The 15,860-nt window shown below is 37.6% G+C and overlaps 1 protein-coding gene across 3 annotated transcripts in view; it reads right to left on the reverse strand.

Moving 5' to 3' along the window:
• The window catches only part of STAM (signal transducing adaptor molecule), a 33,901-nt gene that overhangs the window by 16,339 nt on the left and 1,702 nt on the right, over positions 1-15,860 (reverse strand). For 2 of the 3 annotated variants that reach the window (XM_065629679.1, XM_065629681.1), the window contains exon 2: positions 5,229-5,313. In XM_065629679.1, the coding sequence (XP_065485751.1) occupies positions 5,229-5,313 (85 nt within the window). Of the gene's footprint in view, positions 1-5,228; positions 5,314-8,665; positions 8,695-15,860 lie in introns of those variants that run through there. The other variant, XM_065629680.1, reaches the window with a different exon arrangement.

The raw sequence follows: 15,860 nt of genomic DNA on the forward strand, positions 1-15,860 counted from the left end.
AAAAAAATGAATGAACATCACTAACAGTTGTAGCCACTTCCACCTGTAGGATTGCTAGCTTTCTTAGTTATCAAAACCTCTCAGTAGTTAGAAAGAATTACTGTAAATACTCCAGAAATGAATAAGAACCCTTAGAATTTGAGAACTGTAATTCTCTGTAGTCCATGCACCTACTCCTCTGTATTTCACATACATATATAAGAACATTTGCCTACATACTGATTATCAACAGATTTTGCTACTTTTTTTTTAGACTACCACCACTACATTCCACAGCGTCTCTCTTAATCTACAGAATAACATTTATAAAAAAGATACGCAATGAACCAATAAGTGCTAAGAAAAATTGTTAGACATTCTACACCAGTTTCAAAACAATTAAATACCGAATTTAAGTCTTATTTATGTTGTGGTAGTTAGAAATAACGTGAAAAGGGAATTTAAGAAATAATTTGAATGGGAGTTTCAGACACAGTGTGGCATATTAAAATCTATGTGACTTTCTGCTATTTTGTTCTGTCTTTGAAGGTGGGAGAAGGCCAGGCGAGGCTGGGTAGGAATTATCATGGGTGTACAAGCATTATCTGTTGAACAGCCCTAAACAGATAACCCTGAAAGAGGGTAAACAGGGAAAGAGAAGGTAAATTAAATTACGAGATTTTACGCATTTCTGCAGTATGTATAGTAACCTTTTTTCTGGGAAGCAAAATTATTTTCCTATTGAACTGATATCCAAGAACTAACATGAAACTTGGGTGTAAGTTACACCACTGCTTGGCTATACTATATTTGGCAGTGTCCACATTTTACAGAAACGTCCACCTCATATTTAGTAGTACTAATTATAGAAAATGCTGTTACACAGCAAGACTGCATCTCACTCAGTGTACACCTTCATATAACTAATTACTACAAATGAAGGCTATAAGGCAAGCACTGCCTTTTATCTATTCATTATCCTAGACTTCTCGTACGATCACTTTAATTGAAAAAAAAAAAAAGCTAAAATTTTCAGATATAACTGAGGTTTTAACCATTAATTTATGAGTGGGACTACCAATGTGATATGAACACAAGCACAGAAAAATACATATCCATTAACTGATAAGTCAGTATTTATAAAGGTAGGGTGCAGGGTTCAGCAGTTCAGAAACAGGACCATTAGCCTACGATGTTTTTATTATGGAATCCAAAGTCTTATTAAAAAGTTAAAGAGTAACAAGAAAGAAATTTTGAAAATGTAAAAAACAAAACACCACAAGAAACTCCTCAGAAATTCATTAAAATGCCTTAAAACAAACAAACAAACAAATTTGCTCATATATTTAACAGAAATGAGTGCTAATGTTTTAACATGCTCAAATATTTTAAAAAATTTTGATTACATCTACACCAAAAACACCCTTCAGGCTTACCAATGTTTAGTCACACAAACTAAGAATCCCCACTCTAGGCAGAATTGTAATCCTTATTTTTACTTCACATTAATTCGTCATACAATTTAGTGTATAAATTATGAGAAGGGAAGGCATGCACCCCACGAGAACAGTATTCTATTTATTTATTAGGTTTCTCTCCAGACCATGCTATACAAATATCAGGCTCTAGTTCCGCTCCAATGATTCTACCATCAACCTTTCAGAGGCAGCACAGTGAGTGGGAATTAAAAAAAAAAAAAAAAAAAAAAAAATCAGTAAGGGGAGAAAAGGGCAAGATACAATAAAAGCTACGCTATTATACACTAATATATCCAGCAAATATCCACAAGAAATTTCAGTTTTAGAGAGTAAAAAATGTCTTTGATTCTATTTTTATTTAACAAAGACAAAATTAACAGCAATTGGAATCTAAAATACTACTGTGCACAAAAGAATTCATGTATTTTCAGGAGTTTATTGTTTATTTACAGTCTAAGGTAAATGACTGTGGGGCTCAAGACTATACAGGTGATTTGGTTTTCCTCCCTGCTCCTTTAGAACCAAGTTAAGTCAGAGCTTCCTGGTCAGCCTGTGAGACATACACAGCAACGACCATGCAAAATGCTACTGAGATTGGGTAACTTCAGGGGAGAAAAAAAATACAAGTACTATGGAAGACTATCGAGTAACTGGTTTTACTGTTCTCTCTTGTATGAACAGGCACAAAAGCAACCCAAGACAAATCAGCTAATCAGAACACCGACTCACTGAGGCAGTGATTAATGCATAAGGAACCAGGACAAAGTTAGGCAAAGCAGCAATATAGATCAACCATTTCTCAATGACAATTTTTCAGTACCCACCCCCAATAGAAAGTGCTGCAATGAACATTTCGATTTTCACAACCATCGGTGTATTCTCCCAGTTGCTGACTTCGTTTTTTTTCAGGCGTCCTTTTTATTAAGTAACTTTTCTGGCTAAAAAGTTGTGATAGTTTCAAACATAAAGACTAATATGTCTCTTTAATACAAAAGGTACAACCATCTCAAAGCCAAATGCAAACAGAATTACACTCGGGAAGTGGCCGGCACTGAACTGACTGAGGGAAGGGGAAGCACTTCATGCTAAACTCTACCATATGTGGCCTTTAATTTTCCCTTTTATTCTGCTTAATGAATCATTCCAATTTTAGAATATTATTTTACTCAGAGCTAATAAGCAATAGATGCAGTTGTGTAAGCGTTTTCCTTACAGAAAACCAACACCATGCAAAAGTCTACACTTTTCCTGTAGTCAGATGATTTAAAATGCCAGTTAAATATGATAAAAGTATTAAAAATAAACAAGTTTTCAATAGTGTTGCATAAAAGCAGGGTAAAAAAAGATTGCTTTTAATGGTAAAACCTTTGTTTTAATCATGTTTCCATGTTGAAAAAGCAACTTGCTCACTGAACTAGCAATACTGCCCAAAAGTGGGATGCAAACAATGTAATATGCAACTGCTGAGCTACAGAAGTTTCTAAAGCAAATTCAGAAATTTTAAAAAATGTGTTGATTGTCTTATAGGTAGACAAATTTTAGATCACCTTAAGAACCTGATATGTGAAACATAAAGAAATTATCAAGTTAATTCCACACTACATATGGCAATATTTTATACATGTTATTGTAAATAAAGGCATATTATTTAAAATACTACTGAATTTACTGTCTTTCCAGTGTTTTCTATGAAAATTCTGGCATCAACCCTAAATCAATTAGATTTTTAATTTTACAAAAAATAAAGAAAATAGTCAAAGAGAGAGATTCAGTGGAATTCTAACTTGCTAAAACCTGGTTCAGTTGGTTCGACTAAGGGAAGAAAGAAAATTTTTACCTACTGGCAATTGTCTCTAATGAAGGTACTGCAGTGTAAAAATTAACAGTAGCAACTTTGTTACTGAACTGTGCCTAATTCATCTTAGAAAGTGTAGCAGCTTTGTAGCATAACAGCTTTCCAACAATTACTCTGGAAGCAAACAAGTTGTTGGCAGACCTAAATGAGACAATGTGACATGTAACACTGGGACAAAAAGGACCACTTAAGGAAGAACAGTCCTTCCAGTCTACTGTGGCTTCACATGTAAGACGATCTACATCTCAAATGCTGCAGGTAGGCAATGGAGCTTATAGACTGGTACAAAGAAAACCCATAAAACAGAGATTTTATAACCTAAACTTCTGCCAAGAATGGTAATAGACTGGTTAAAAGATTACAGCAGATCCCAGGTAAGAAGACTGGCATCCTTGCCACAGAAATTTAAATTAAGACAGGAGAATTTCAAACAGCATAACATATCTCATCTAAACTTCTGAATGGGGAACTTTGTCTTGCTTTACCTTCCTATGGCATGACATAATCCATCAAAACAAAGAAAACTCACTATCAGCAAGTTTTAACAGAATCTGAATTTAAGCAACAAGTCAGCTGGCAGCCTATTACAAGCAGGGTAAATATTACAAAGGTTGAAGTCACAGCCAGAATGAAACCACTAGGGGTTTTCTTGTTGGTTTTTGGGGGGTTTTTTTGTTTTGGGGTTTTTTGGTTTTGTTTGGTTGGTTGGTTTTGTTTTTTGTTTTTTTGTTTTAAATTTAAAAAACACCACCCACGAAAAGCCCAAACAAAAAACCCCCACAAATCATAACAGAAATTCCAGCTGTCCCAGAGAAATTTAGCCTAACATTACCAGAAGATCTTGAGTTTTGCCTGTACTCCCAAGCAGCTGTTTCTTGCAGCTACATACATTTGAGCACTGTTCAGGCTAAGCTGCTGTGAGACTAAACCTTGCCTGTGGAAATGCTGTTAACTACAGTCACACAACAGCACAGAAGGTTCAATACACCATGATATTTAAAAGTTCTCCTCCAGAGACCACAGTCTTGCAAGGCAATCCAAGTGATTCTCAGAAACACCTTTCACTAAACAGCAGCAATAGCACAGCTCTCTTCTGGAGGCTACTGCTTACTCGAATTGTTAGAGGGAACGCTTGGAGAAGATGTGTTTAAAAGATTTCCAAAGCCTAATACTACACTGAATAAAAACATAGAATCATAGAGTAGTTTGGGTTGGAAGGGACCTTCAAAGCTCATCTAGTCCCACCCCCCTACAATGAGCAGGGACATCTTCAACTAGATCAGGTTGCTCAGAGCCCCTTCCAGCCTGGCCTTGAATGTCTCCAGGGGTGGGGCATCTACCACCTCGCTGGGCAACCTGTGCCAGTGTTTTTCCACCCTCACTGTAAAAATTTCTTCCTCATGTCTAGCCTGAGTGTCCCCTCTTCTCATTTAAAACCATCACCCCTTGTCCTGTCGCAACACGCCCTTCTAAAAAGTCTCTCCCCGTCTTTCTTATAGGCTCCTTTGAAGTACTGAAAGGCCACAATAAGGTCTCCTCGGAGCCTTCTCCTCCCAGGCTGAACAGCCCCAACTCTCCCAGTCTGTCCTCATAAGAGAGATGTTCTATCCCTCTGATCATCTTGGAGGTCTCCTCTGGCCCCTCTGCAACATGTCCATGTTTTCCCTGTACTGAGGGCTCCAGAGCTGGATGCAGGACTCCAGGTGAGGTCTCACCAGAGTGGATCAGTTAGTATCTCCATAGGAAGAACTAAAATGTTTGAGTAGAAAATCCTTTTACTTGTAATACATCTAAGTTAAATTGAGCTGTTTCAAAAGTCTATACAAGATAACAAAAATTTATTCCTCTCATCTGAGTATGAGACTGAAATAACTAAATTTTACAAGTTTGGGGAGAAAAATTCTAAAGTCACTTACCCTGTGCGTGACTGTCCAACTTTATCACAGATGTCTAAGATGAGGCCCCAGTCCTCTGCAGTGTTCATCTCACTGGTTGCTTTCTCTGATGAATAAAATATAAGTAAACCAATATACAAATTAAAAAAGAAAAAAGTCAAAGATTTTGCAATATTATCTCTTTGTACATTCCTAAATGCATGACAAATCCCTACATTTAATAAATTCTTATATTAAATTTGTTATACCCAATTATTTTTAATTTCTGAATGTTCGCTTGTGGCCATGAATTTAAACTCATAAGCAAATATATACTTTGGGCTTGTTTTCCCATGTAATAAAGATATACCCAGAATACGACAAAAGTAGTATAGCTACCAACAAATTATTTTTTCCATTTGGAACTATAAAGTTTAATAGGATATGAATACCCAAAGCATTAGTTTGCTGTTTGCAGGGTCAGGCACAACTGCATTCACCACGTCCTTGGACACTGTCTTGCATTTCCTTTTTATGTATTGCAACTCAACAAGGAGGATAAAACAATTCATCAACAATCACTACACTTTTATCTCCCCATTTTCATCTCTGCTTTGGATGATATGTTCCAGGCTGCTAAACCAAAGCTAATCTCATAGAAGCCATTGAGACTCTTTCTTCCAAATCTTTTGAACAGGACAAGAAGTGCCTCGGCAGAACAGTGAGACAATGGAGAGGGTAGGTGAAGAAACAGATTCCACTTCAGAGAGTAAAATACAGACTCCCTCCCTATTTCTCCCCCAGAAAAGCTTAGGTACACAGGGGATAACAATAAATACAAATGTTAAAGGAAACTGAGCCTGGCACTGCAGATGAATGGAAAATTATCTAAACACTGGTAGATCAAATCAGGGTGGGAGAGCACAAGGGGAACGCACAAGCAGTTTCCATTATTCACCAAACAGAAGGAGAAGGGGCACAGAATAGTACACAAACCTTGTTTCCTATCTCTGCTTCATCTAATATTCACCTCCTAATCTACAAAACATAAAATATGCCTCAGCAATGAGTACCATCCCTCAGGGAATGTCTCAGACTACTTAGTCTTAGGAAAGGAACCAAAGACTCGTTATAAAAACTTATCTCTCAGGAAAGATTCATTACCAATATTAGCACTTGCAAGACTGAAGAGAAGACAAAGCAAAACATCTAATCTCCAAAAGTTACTATGAATTATTCATCCCAAAGTTGATAGCTTGTCTTTATGAATGAGTTAGTCCTACAAATTTAAGTCAGGTTACATTTAATTAGTTTCTTGATTCAGAACAAAAAAGCAGAAAAGTAAATCTCTATGGTTATGTGTTCTCAAAGTATTTCTGAGGAAAAATTAAACACTGCCATATACAACTACAATGATAACACATCACTTGTACTGCCTGATGCAAGAAAAACAGCAAAGCAGTATAGAGAAATTCTAAATGGAAGTTAGTTAGATTTATACATGTTCTCTCAGATAAAGTAAAAGAGCACTGCTGCTTCTCTCTAAACTGAATCAGAAAACTTGATTACAAAAAATGGTCACAATCAACAAAAATATGAAAAATCCTGGGTAGACACCATGCTAACATCTAGCACTAAGATATACCAGCTGATCAACAAATCACTTTATTTTTCTTTCAGTCTACTATTGTTCCAAATTATGCTTAGGACTAGTATAGCTAACAATCAGAGAAATTTTTTATTTTTAAATCTTGTTCATAAATGAACCGTGTCAACTGTGAAGCAAAAATTGAGAGGAACACCAATATGGCAGAATCCACTCAGCATGCCAACTAAAACCACCAAAACATGAGAACAGAGTAATGAGACTGTACTCTGCTTGTATCAACTAACATTGTTTCACTGCTCCAGAATTTTTGTTCTTTAGTTAGAGACACCTTACAAATAAAGAAAAATGAGATGGGAGAGCGGGGAGAAGGCAAGGAAAAACCCACAGGAGAACCATGCATTATACTTTTCTTGCTGTTATTTATTAATATAGCCAGACCTCAGTCATCTGTAGGCAGAATACTTGTGCCACACGTGTAAGACACCTGAACTGAATGCCTTGCATAGACCCACCATGGGCCAAGCCAGTTTTCTGTAATCTCAGTCCATGAGCACAGCGGCTGTGCTGCTTCCAAAGCCAGGCTCAAGTCTGAGGCACAAGCACTGTTTTTATGAAACACAGAGCCTAAGTGGAATTGTACCTCAGCTGAAGTTGTTGCCTACATGACATGCCCAAAACTGAAAGCAGGTGACAAGCCCAGTCCAGAGACACACGAAGCAGACCGTACAGCGGCAGTTTAGTTCCAGGGCTCCACTGTTTCAGTTCATTGCCAGTTCTGCTGGCGCTGGACCAGCTCCAGTCACAGAGCGGCCGCACGGCGCTCTCCAGAGCCCCGGTTCCCCCCAGGCTCAGAGCCCACCTGCCTCCTTGCAAACCCTCACCACTCTCTCACACCAAACGCCATCCTGCAGTCACCACTCCCTTCAGCAGCCAGAGCTGAGAAATCCCATGGAACTGAAACTTTGACCTTTTCCATTATGCTACATAACAGACAGTTGTCTGTGCTCTTGGCAACAATTGATCCTTCTTTTCTCACAATGTCAGCGAGAAATAGCATGGCAATCGGTTACGTCTTTGACAAACAAAAAAGTAAAATAATGCGTGCTTAAGGTTTAAAAATAACAAAAAAATGTTGTTTCTGCTAATTTAAATAGTTCAGCCAAAACTACAAAAAAGACCGTGATTGATGAAATTCCTGATCAGTATCAACCACACTGATTACAACCTTCATTTTAATTCTCAGTATTTTGCAAATTTATCCACAAGTACAATTACAAGCTTTCTATCATGGCTACATTCTTATTTGGAAGTTGTACTTAAACCTGTATAAAAACTGCCATTTGCTTGCAACACCTGCCCCCTTGTTAGTTAGGATATTTCCTCCACCAACAAACACTAGATAATTTCTTACTAAATTTCAGTCTCAAACCCAATTTTATTGTGTACTGTGTCTCCTGTAGTAGAAAGCATCCAGTAATTCCCTTGGATAATAGAATTAATTGTAAGATGTGAGGAAAAAAAATGCTTCTAGAGTTTTAGTTAAATTCTGTCTCAAACAAGGGCAGTTAACAGTCAAGGGCATACTGTGAATGTTAGCAGTACACGAGCTGACACTGTCCACAAAAAAGGCCACTATCTCTGTCAGAGCATTAGCGAGTGACTATCACCTTTCACCGCTCTGGGAACAGCAGCAACAACGACACTTTGACAAAATTCCTATGTTGCATCAGTGTTTTGCAGACAAAATTATGACTTAAAGCTACTTAAGTTAAATTATTTATATTATTATCACTTAAAAATGGTCTCTCTTCTAACATGAGGCACACATTCACAGCCAAAAACATCTAATGTGCATTCAGCATTTGCTTACCTTGACTAACAGCTGGCAGCCTACCAGCCTTCAGGTACAGCTGACATGTCACTGTCAGACTCTTAGTACCAAAATGGACTCTGATAGGGAGGGAAAACACAGACATTTGTATTTGAAGTCTTAAGGTGGGTTAGCACAGGAGATAGAAGATAACTCAAACTAGAAGTGTTCTTCATCTTCCATCTCTGATCGAAAATAATACTGCCATAGCAATATTAATGTTTACTTCAGACCCTATCCCTCCACCTCATCACTGCTACAAAATCTTCCTCAACTTAGTGAATGCCAAGCCAGGAGCAGATAACATTTCAGACTTTATTAAAGCAACTTTTAAAGACAATGCTGGCTCCTTCATGAAATCAGTGTTCTTTAAAACTTATTAATGCTATGTCAAACACAAAGGAGAACAGGACTGTGTGACACAGAGGCACACATGATGGAACTTTGTCTCCAGCTCTCTGAGAGAGCTCTTTCCCATAAAGCTGTATCACTCCAATTTCAGGCATTGTTTTCCTAGCACAAGTAAGGCCTATAAAGTAACGTAGCAACTTTAACCAGTGCAAGATTATAAAATCTTACATTGCCTTAGATTGTAATTAGTAGTTATTAAATTTTACAACTGTTATTTTTCCTACTTTTGCCTTTATTTTTCTAGGAGTTATTTAAAACTATTTTCTTACAATTAATTCCACAAAGACAGACATGGAAAGTCTCTTTAGCTTGGAGAAGAGGAGACTGAGGGGTGACCTCATGAATGTTTACAAATATGTAAAGGGTGAGTGTCATGAGGATGGAGCCAGGATCGTCTCGGTGACAACCAATGATAGGACAAGGGGCAATGGGTACAAACTGGAACACAGGAGGTTCCACTTAAATACGAGAAGAAACTTCTCAGTGAGGGTGACAGAACACTGGAACAGGCTGCCCAGAGAGGTTGTGGAGTCTCCTTCTCTGGAGACATTCAAAACCCCCCTGGACACCTTCCTGTGTAACCTCATCTGGGTGTTCCTGCTCCTCCAGCAGGGGGATTGGACTAGATGATCTTTTGAGGTCCCTTCCAATCCCTAACATTCTGTGATTTTGTGTGGTAAGCACCATCATTTCAGAGGAAAAAAATACTTACAACTATGGCTTCTTTGGACAACAACAATAACAACAATCCTGCACAAAACAAGAATACCTTTCTAATTAACTTCAATTTAATTCCCAAAACAAAAGCAAGACACAATAAACCAATATATCACATTTTTCAGCCACTTGACAAGGCAGAGAGTGTGGGATTAGTAGGCTTCTCCCTTTATACTTTTTCTGTATTCAGAACAGTAATCATACCGAGCCAGACCGAATCCATCTTGCCCAGCATTCAGTCTCTAAAATATATTATACCTAAAGAAGTGGATGCCCAGGAAAACATCAAAAAGAGTAAGGTAAGCATTAGTTGTATTTTCCTACAACACACCTTCCAGCAACCAACAATTTGCAGCTTTGTAACTCCTGAGTCAGTAATGGTGCTTTGACCGCACAAACGTAATCAAAAATCACATATAAAACAAATAATTAAGAAAGTGTTCTGAAGGAAAATGTGTCTCCTCTGATAGAAATCTCAGCTGTGTCTGTATCTTCAAAATTTCTCAATAAGTTCTAGAATATAATCTCCTTCAAATAAAGTATCTAGATGCTGAAATCATACTCCCAAACATATTTTCTATCTTTTTTTTTTCCAACTAAACCTCTGAATAAAATTTATACAAACCTGAACATTGCCTTCCTTCTAAAGAAAACACTATTCCTCAGTATAAATGCTGTCTAGTCTCACTGAAATACTATATCAAAAACCCAGGAGACAGTGTTACACCTATTGATCAGGAGCAAGGCCAGAAAGATCTAAATATATGAGTCACATTACTCATACTTTTGTTATGATGAAAGTTCACAGACTCTTGCAGGGGGTCTTTTGGGATACCTGAATAAACCAGCCTCTCCTTGTGTTGTTAAGTTCATCAATTTTGTTGAGGCCTCATTTCCCTCCAATTGACACAAACCTGAAGGCTTGAAGCATCAGTAAAATTCTGTCTTCTCCTCTGGTTTTCTGCATTATTTAGAAATTATAACCAAAGCAAAAATATTTGCGTTGTGATTCTATTTGAAGTTCCCTGTTACATACAAAACAACCGCAGCTGATCATTTCAGGACAGAAGGAGAAACTTTTCTCAGAAGAAAAAATAATCATTTCCTAATAATTCATAATTGTCCTAAAAGAAATTTATCATCAGATTTAGAAAGTACTACTAGACAGAAGAACTGTAGTATATGCTGAAAAAAGCCACTGCCCAACTTAGTGGTTGACTGTTTAGGTGCTGGTAGGAGAAATATAAATATTGCTGCAGATTTCCCATGTGAATGTGTGTTAGTCACTTGATTTCTCTGCCTTAGTTCTGCATCTTAACAACAGCATTTTACTGCCTTAATAAAATTTTGCAAGAGTAAACACTCTCATCGATGTTCAGATAATGTAGTGAACATCATGATGCATTTCTTAATGCAGAAAACTTAATGACTACCCATTGGTAATGACATTTTTAGAGGGAAGTCTTTGCAAGTTTGAGCTTCCTAAGCTTTAGATTTTACTGAAGTTTATTAAAAAAAAAAAATCCAATCTTAAAACTGAGCTATTTTTCTACTACAAAGTCTCGAAGATGTTAAAACTACCTAGAATTTCAAGAAACAACAAAACCAGATCAAACACCCTCAAAACCAACACTTAAAATGTACCTGATTTGAAGCAGTTAAAACAATATGAGAATATTCTACTAAACTAAGGTTTCATGGACAGAATTCCATTATCCCAGTTGCGTATCTCTACAATGAAATACTCGAGTTCTCAGTAACTGAAGTTACAAAGAAAAGAATAGCTACAGAAAGTCTTCAAAAGAACAGCTAAATCTTCACTCCGACTAAAATTACAACCAGTTTCCAGCGTGATTAAAAAAAAATACTCAAAAATCCATTGTATCAATGTAAACACCACAGAATTAACAAAAAATTTAACGCTCCCCTCAGTCTTCGCTCCCCCTCTCCCACTGAAAGTCTTGCTTTCTTCCTAAGGCTAAATAAATAACTTTCCCCCTTTCTAGATAAATGAAAATACTAAAGTTCCAAAGCATTGTAAAAACAAATGTAACCACTTCATCTCTTCGATATAAATAGTCCTGAAAGACTGAAACTGATTGCAAATTTTTCTTTCTTCTTGTAGCATTTCGCCAAGAAATTCTGATTACATACCCTTCCACATCACTGAAGTTAAAAAGTAATTTTGTTCTTTTTGTCTGTCAAATAAAATGAGCAAACGCATTTGTTGGCCTGTTCTACAAAAAACACCGCTTGAATGTTAACCACTCTGCATTTCACTAGCATGCTCAGAACTGCACAGAAGAATACGTCCGCCCAGATTGCATTTAACAAAGATTGAAAATAACCTCTTACAGGCAATGCCACCATAGAAAGAAACTAGAATTCCCCGTTGAACCATTAACTTCCGGAAAGCTATTAACCAACCTCTTCAGTTTAACTGTATCCCCATTTACAATATTCCTAAAAACTCCTTCCTAAAAATGTATAGAAGGTGTCCTATGAAAGCGCTGCTACCTGACCCAAGGCAAGGCAAGCCACGGTGACTGAGCTGACATGAGGCCACCTCAACTCATTCCTTCAGAAGACCATGTAGGATTTCCCTGTGCGTGAGGCAGCCCAGCCAAGACGGGTATCGCCCAACTCAGTAAGCTGAGCAGAATGAAGGCAAAAGGATTCAAGATCTGGTAAGGCAATACTGACAACAACAGTAAAACAAGCTGGGCAAAAATAATTTAGAAGTTCAGATGTCTTATGGCAAGCTCTTACAAATCCATGGAACTCAAATTACCTTTCACCTAGAAATATTACAACAGAGTGGGAAGGTGAGCATATTAGAGACATATGAGAACAATGATGATTACTCTGTAAACAAGGTGCATCACAGTCTTGTTATACTAATAAATGGCAGCAGGACCTATTTGCAGAGCACCACAAACCAAGCCACAGGAGAATCAGCATTTCAGAAGGAGGATCAGCAAGAGACTTAACTTTTCACATCAAATATACAGTGTTATTTTTATTGGCTACAGGAACAGATTTTACATGTTGGAGAACTACTTCGATTCTTCTGAATTTTTATATTATAAAGCACATTGTCACAGCTGAAATGAGGGGAAGCACTTAAAATGACAGCTCTTCCCTAGGAGGAAAGAAAAAGAATTACCAGGAAAGTACGGTCTACAAAATCTCCTTTGCCTACGGAACATACTATGTTGGCTTCAAATTGCCCAGCTGAACTCAAAGTCTAGTGACTCATTTTCAGAAAGGGATACTGAAAAATATTTTCTTGTTGGCTGTTATATAGAAGGGGTATTCCACTAATTTTTACCCTGTCAGCATTGCCATTTTTCACTGAGAATACACATCAAAGGTATCTTTATTGAGAAGTTCTTGTTTTTCACAATCATTTATAAGTAACTGAAAAGGGGGGTGGCTATAGCTCCTTTCCCACACATTTTCTACTGAGCCTCCCTGTCAGCTCACAGTTAATATCCTTCTCCCTAAAACAATGCTGAGAAAAGCAGTAGGCCAACTCGGGCAAAAAAGTGCCAGCCTCATGACAAGCTGAACCAATCCTTGGAATTTTTCTTCCCTTGCAGCCAGAAGTTAACTCACAGTCTGCAGTCTCCATCATTACCTGGGGTCAAGAATCTCATCTGCAACAATTTTCTCTCCTTTTGTCAAACCTGGCCTAAACAGAGAAAAGCCGAGCTCAAGGAGACATGTAATTGGATGTTTTTGAAGATATTGACTAACCAAGGGGATAACTCTGAAGAATAATGAGTTTAAATAGCAAGAGTATTTTATTAAAAGAAATTGCACCATGGGAATCATGGTCATAGCACTTCTTCCATTCTAATACATCAAACTATACACTATGGTACCCTAACATCCCTACTTATCTTCAATCATATGTAATTCATGCATATTATTAAATATCTAAAGACTTCCAAGTGTAAAGTGGTCAGTAACTGCTATAGTTAATAGAACGTGGTAAAATCATTGTAAGTCTCATCAGGTTGACAGTTCTACTACATTACTAAACTACCTGCTTAATTTCCTATTACTATAAGTAGTAAGCCTGAGTCTTTCCTTTCTTCCTATTCCTGTGGTGCCTCAAACCATTAGACCAGCTACATTTATAACTAGATTGACATCCCAAGCAAATGCAACAAATGCCTTCATCCCTTGCTGAGCATACGGAAGAAAAATCATGCAAAACCCCCCATATTTTGTAAACATCTGCTCTCAATGTCGTATGATTCTATGACAATTCATAGCAGAACCTGTATTCACTGCAGTTTATAAAATTTAAAAAATAATAAGCTTACAGGAAAGACTAAAAAGTTATTACAGTTCTCTTCTTGCAACATAGATTAAGTCCACAATACTTGACATCAAGTTAAAGTTTGCACTACATTAAGTCCAGAGTCACAGATTCTACTCCTGAGATAACATCTAAATGACACTTCAGAACTACTTTAGCAGTAAATTCTTCATCAAACTACACCTCTACATTACTAATTAGCCTGTCATGACAGATTAGCAGGCAGTCTTTTGATTCTTAAAGCACATTTCGACATTATTTTGCCTGCATCAAACGTGCAAATAAACTCCCTTTCTCAGAAACAGTTCTCTGGGAGTATTTTACAATTTAGGTTGTGAAATATGGCAGAAATAGACTTCCCATCAAACTAATAAGAACACCATTAATTCTAATTCCTTAAATGGAAGATTAGAGTCTCTTAATTATAACTTCAGCAGCCTGGTATCTTGAAGGTTTTTTACGTGGTTAAATTCCAATATCATGTGCTTTACTTAGACACACTGTCAAAGGTTCCCAGACTTGATTGTGAAAATCCACACCGATTTGTGTCACCAACTAGTATCCCTTCGCATTGAAATATTCCTAAATATGGTAAAAAGAGAGTTCAGAAAACAAAAAAAAACCTGTTGGGGATTCATCCAGAGATTTGGACTCTTCGAGCATGACAATGGCTTACCTCCCCAAATCTCTGGGCAGCTTAAAGCATTCTTTAATATTATTTGTTTAACAGTAGTCCTAAGCAACATTCTTTTGCCTAACATACCTAAAGAGGAGGTACACCCCTCAAAAATCTCTTTACGAAGTTGACACTAAATGGTAAGCTATTATGGGTGACCAGGTTCCACAGCAGGAGCACGCTAACAGGACTAGCCAAATGCTGATGGCTAGCCAAAGTGAGAAATTTCTCCTTCTGAACTTAGAGATACTTATGCTCCTCAAAACAATGGAAACCAGTTTAGTTCCAGATGTGTTCTCTGCAATTCATCACCCCTAAATGGTTCCAAAATCATTTCCAACTATTACACAGTACTGATTAGTTGTCCAGCAGACAAGAATGCACAGCTATCACAGCAATACTATCAACGACATAAACGTCCAAATTCATATTAAATTAAGAATAGTTATTTACTGCCCTCCTGCTTCAGGAATCTGACTTTCAAAATAAAAGTTTTTTGCTGGGCAAGAACAAAAGCAGACCACTCAACTTTCATTCCAAGACAAGAACTGAAAAATAACACTACTACTTGACAACTTTTGGAAGTTTCCCGAGAACACGAGAGCTTACTTTACAGCTGACATTATCTTACGAAGCCTGCCAAGAAGTTCATCCAGATAATAGCGCATTCTCAAGGGGCCTTGGGAAGAAAAGCCCAGGGACACTTTCCTGGAGACTTCACCATTCCTGTATCCCTGGCACAAATCCAGTTAAGCGATGGATAAAGGCAGCAGGCTCCTGAAAGTGGGCTGCTACCAACTGCACAGCCGGCTGCTCCTTCGATCTCCCTCAGGACACCACAAAAGGGGCCAATGGAAAGAGGCTGTGTTTACCGGTGAAAATTAGCCCATTGCCCACTGTCTGCTTTTCCAACAACAATTTGGGAATGAGTGGTTATTCCCCTGTGCTCACACAACATACAGAATAATACTTTTCAAAAATACCTACTGGTGACGGTACTAGGCAAGCACAGTAGGTAAGGTGCTGGCAGCCTCTGCACCTAGAAGACAGCAAATAACCCA

This window comes from Caloenas nicobarica, chromosome 2 (assembly GCF_036013445.1).
Source record: "Caloenas nicobarica isolate bCalNic1 chromosome 2, bCalNic1.hap1, whole genome shotgun sequence".
Taxonomy (NCBI): Eukaryota; Metazoa; Chordata; class Aves; order Columbiformes; family Columbidae; genus Caloenas; species Caloenas nicobarica.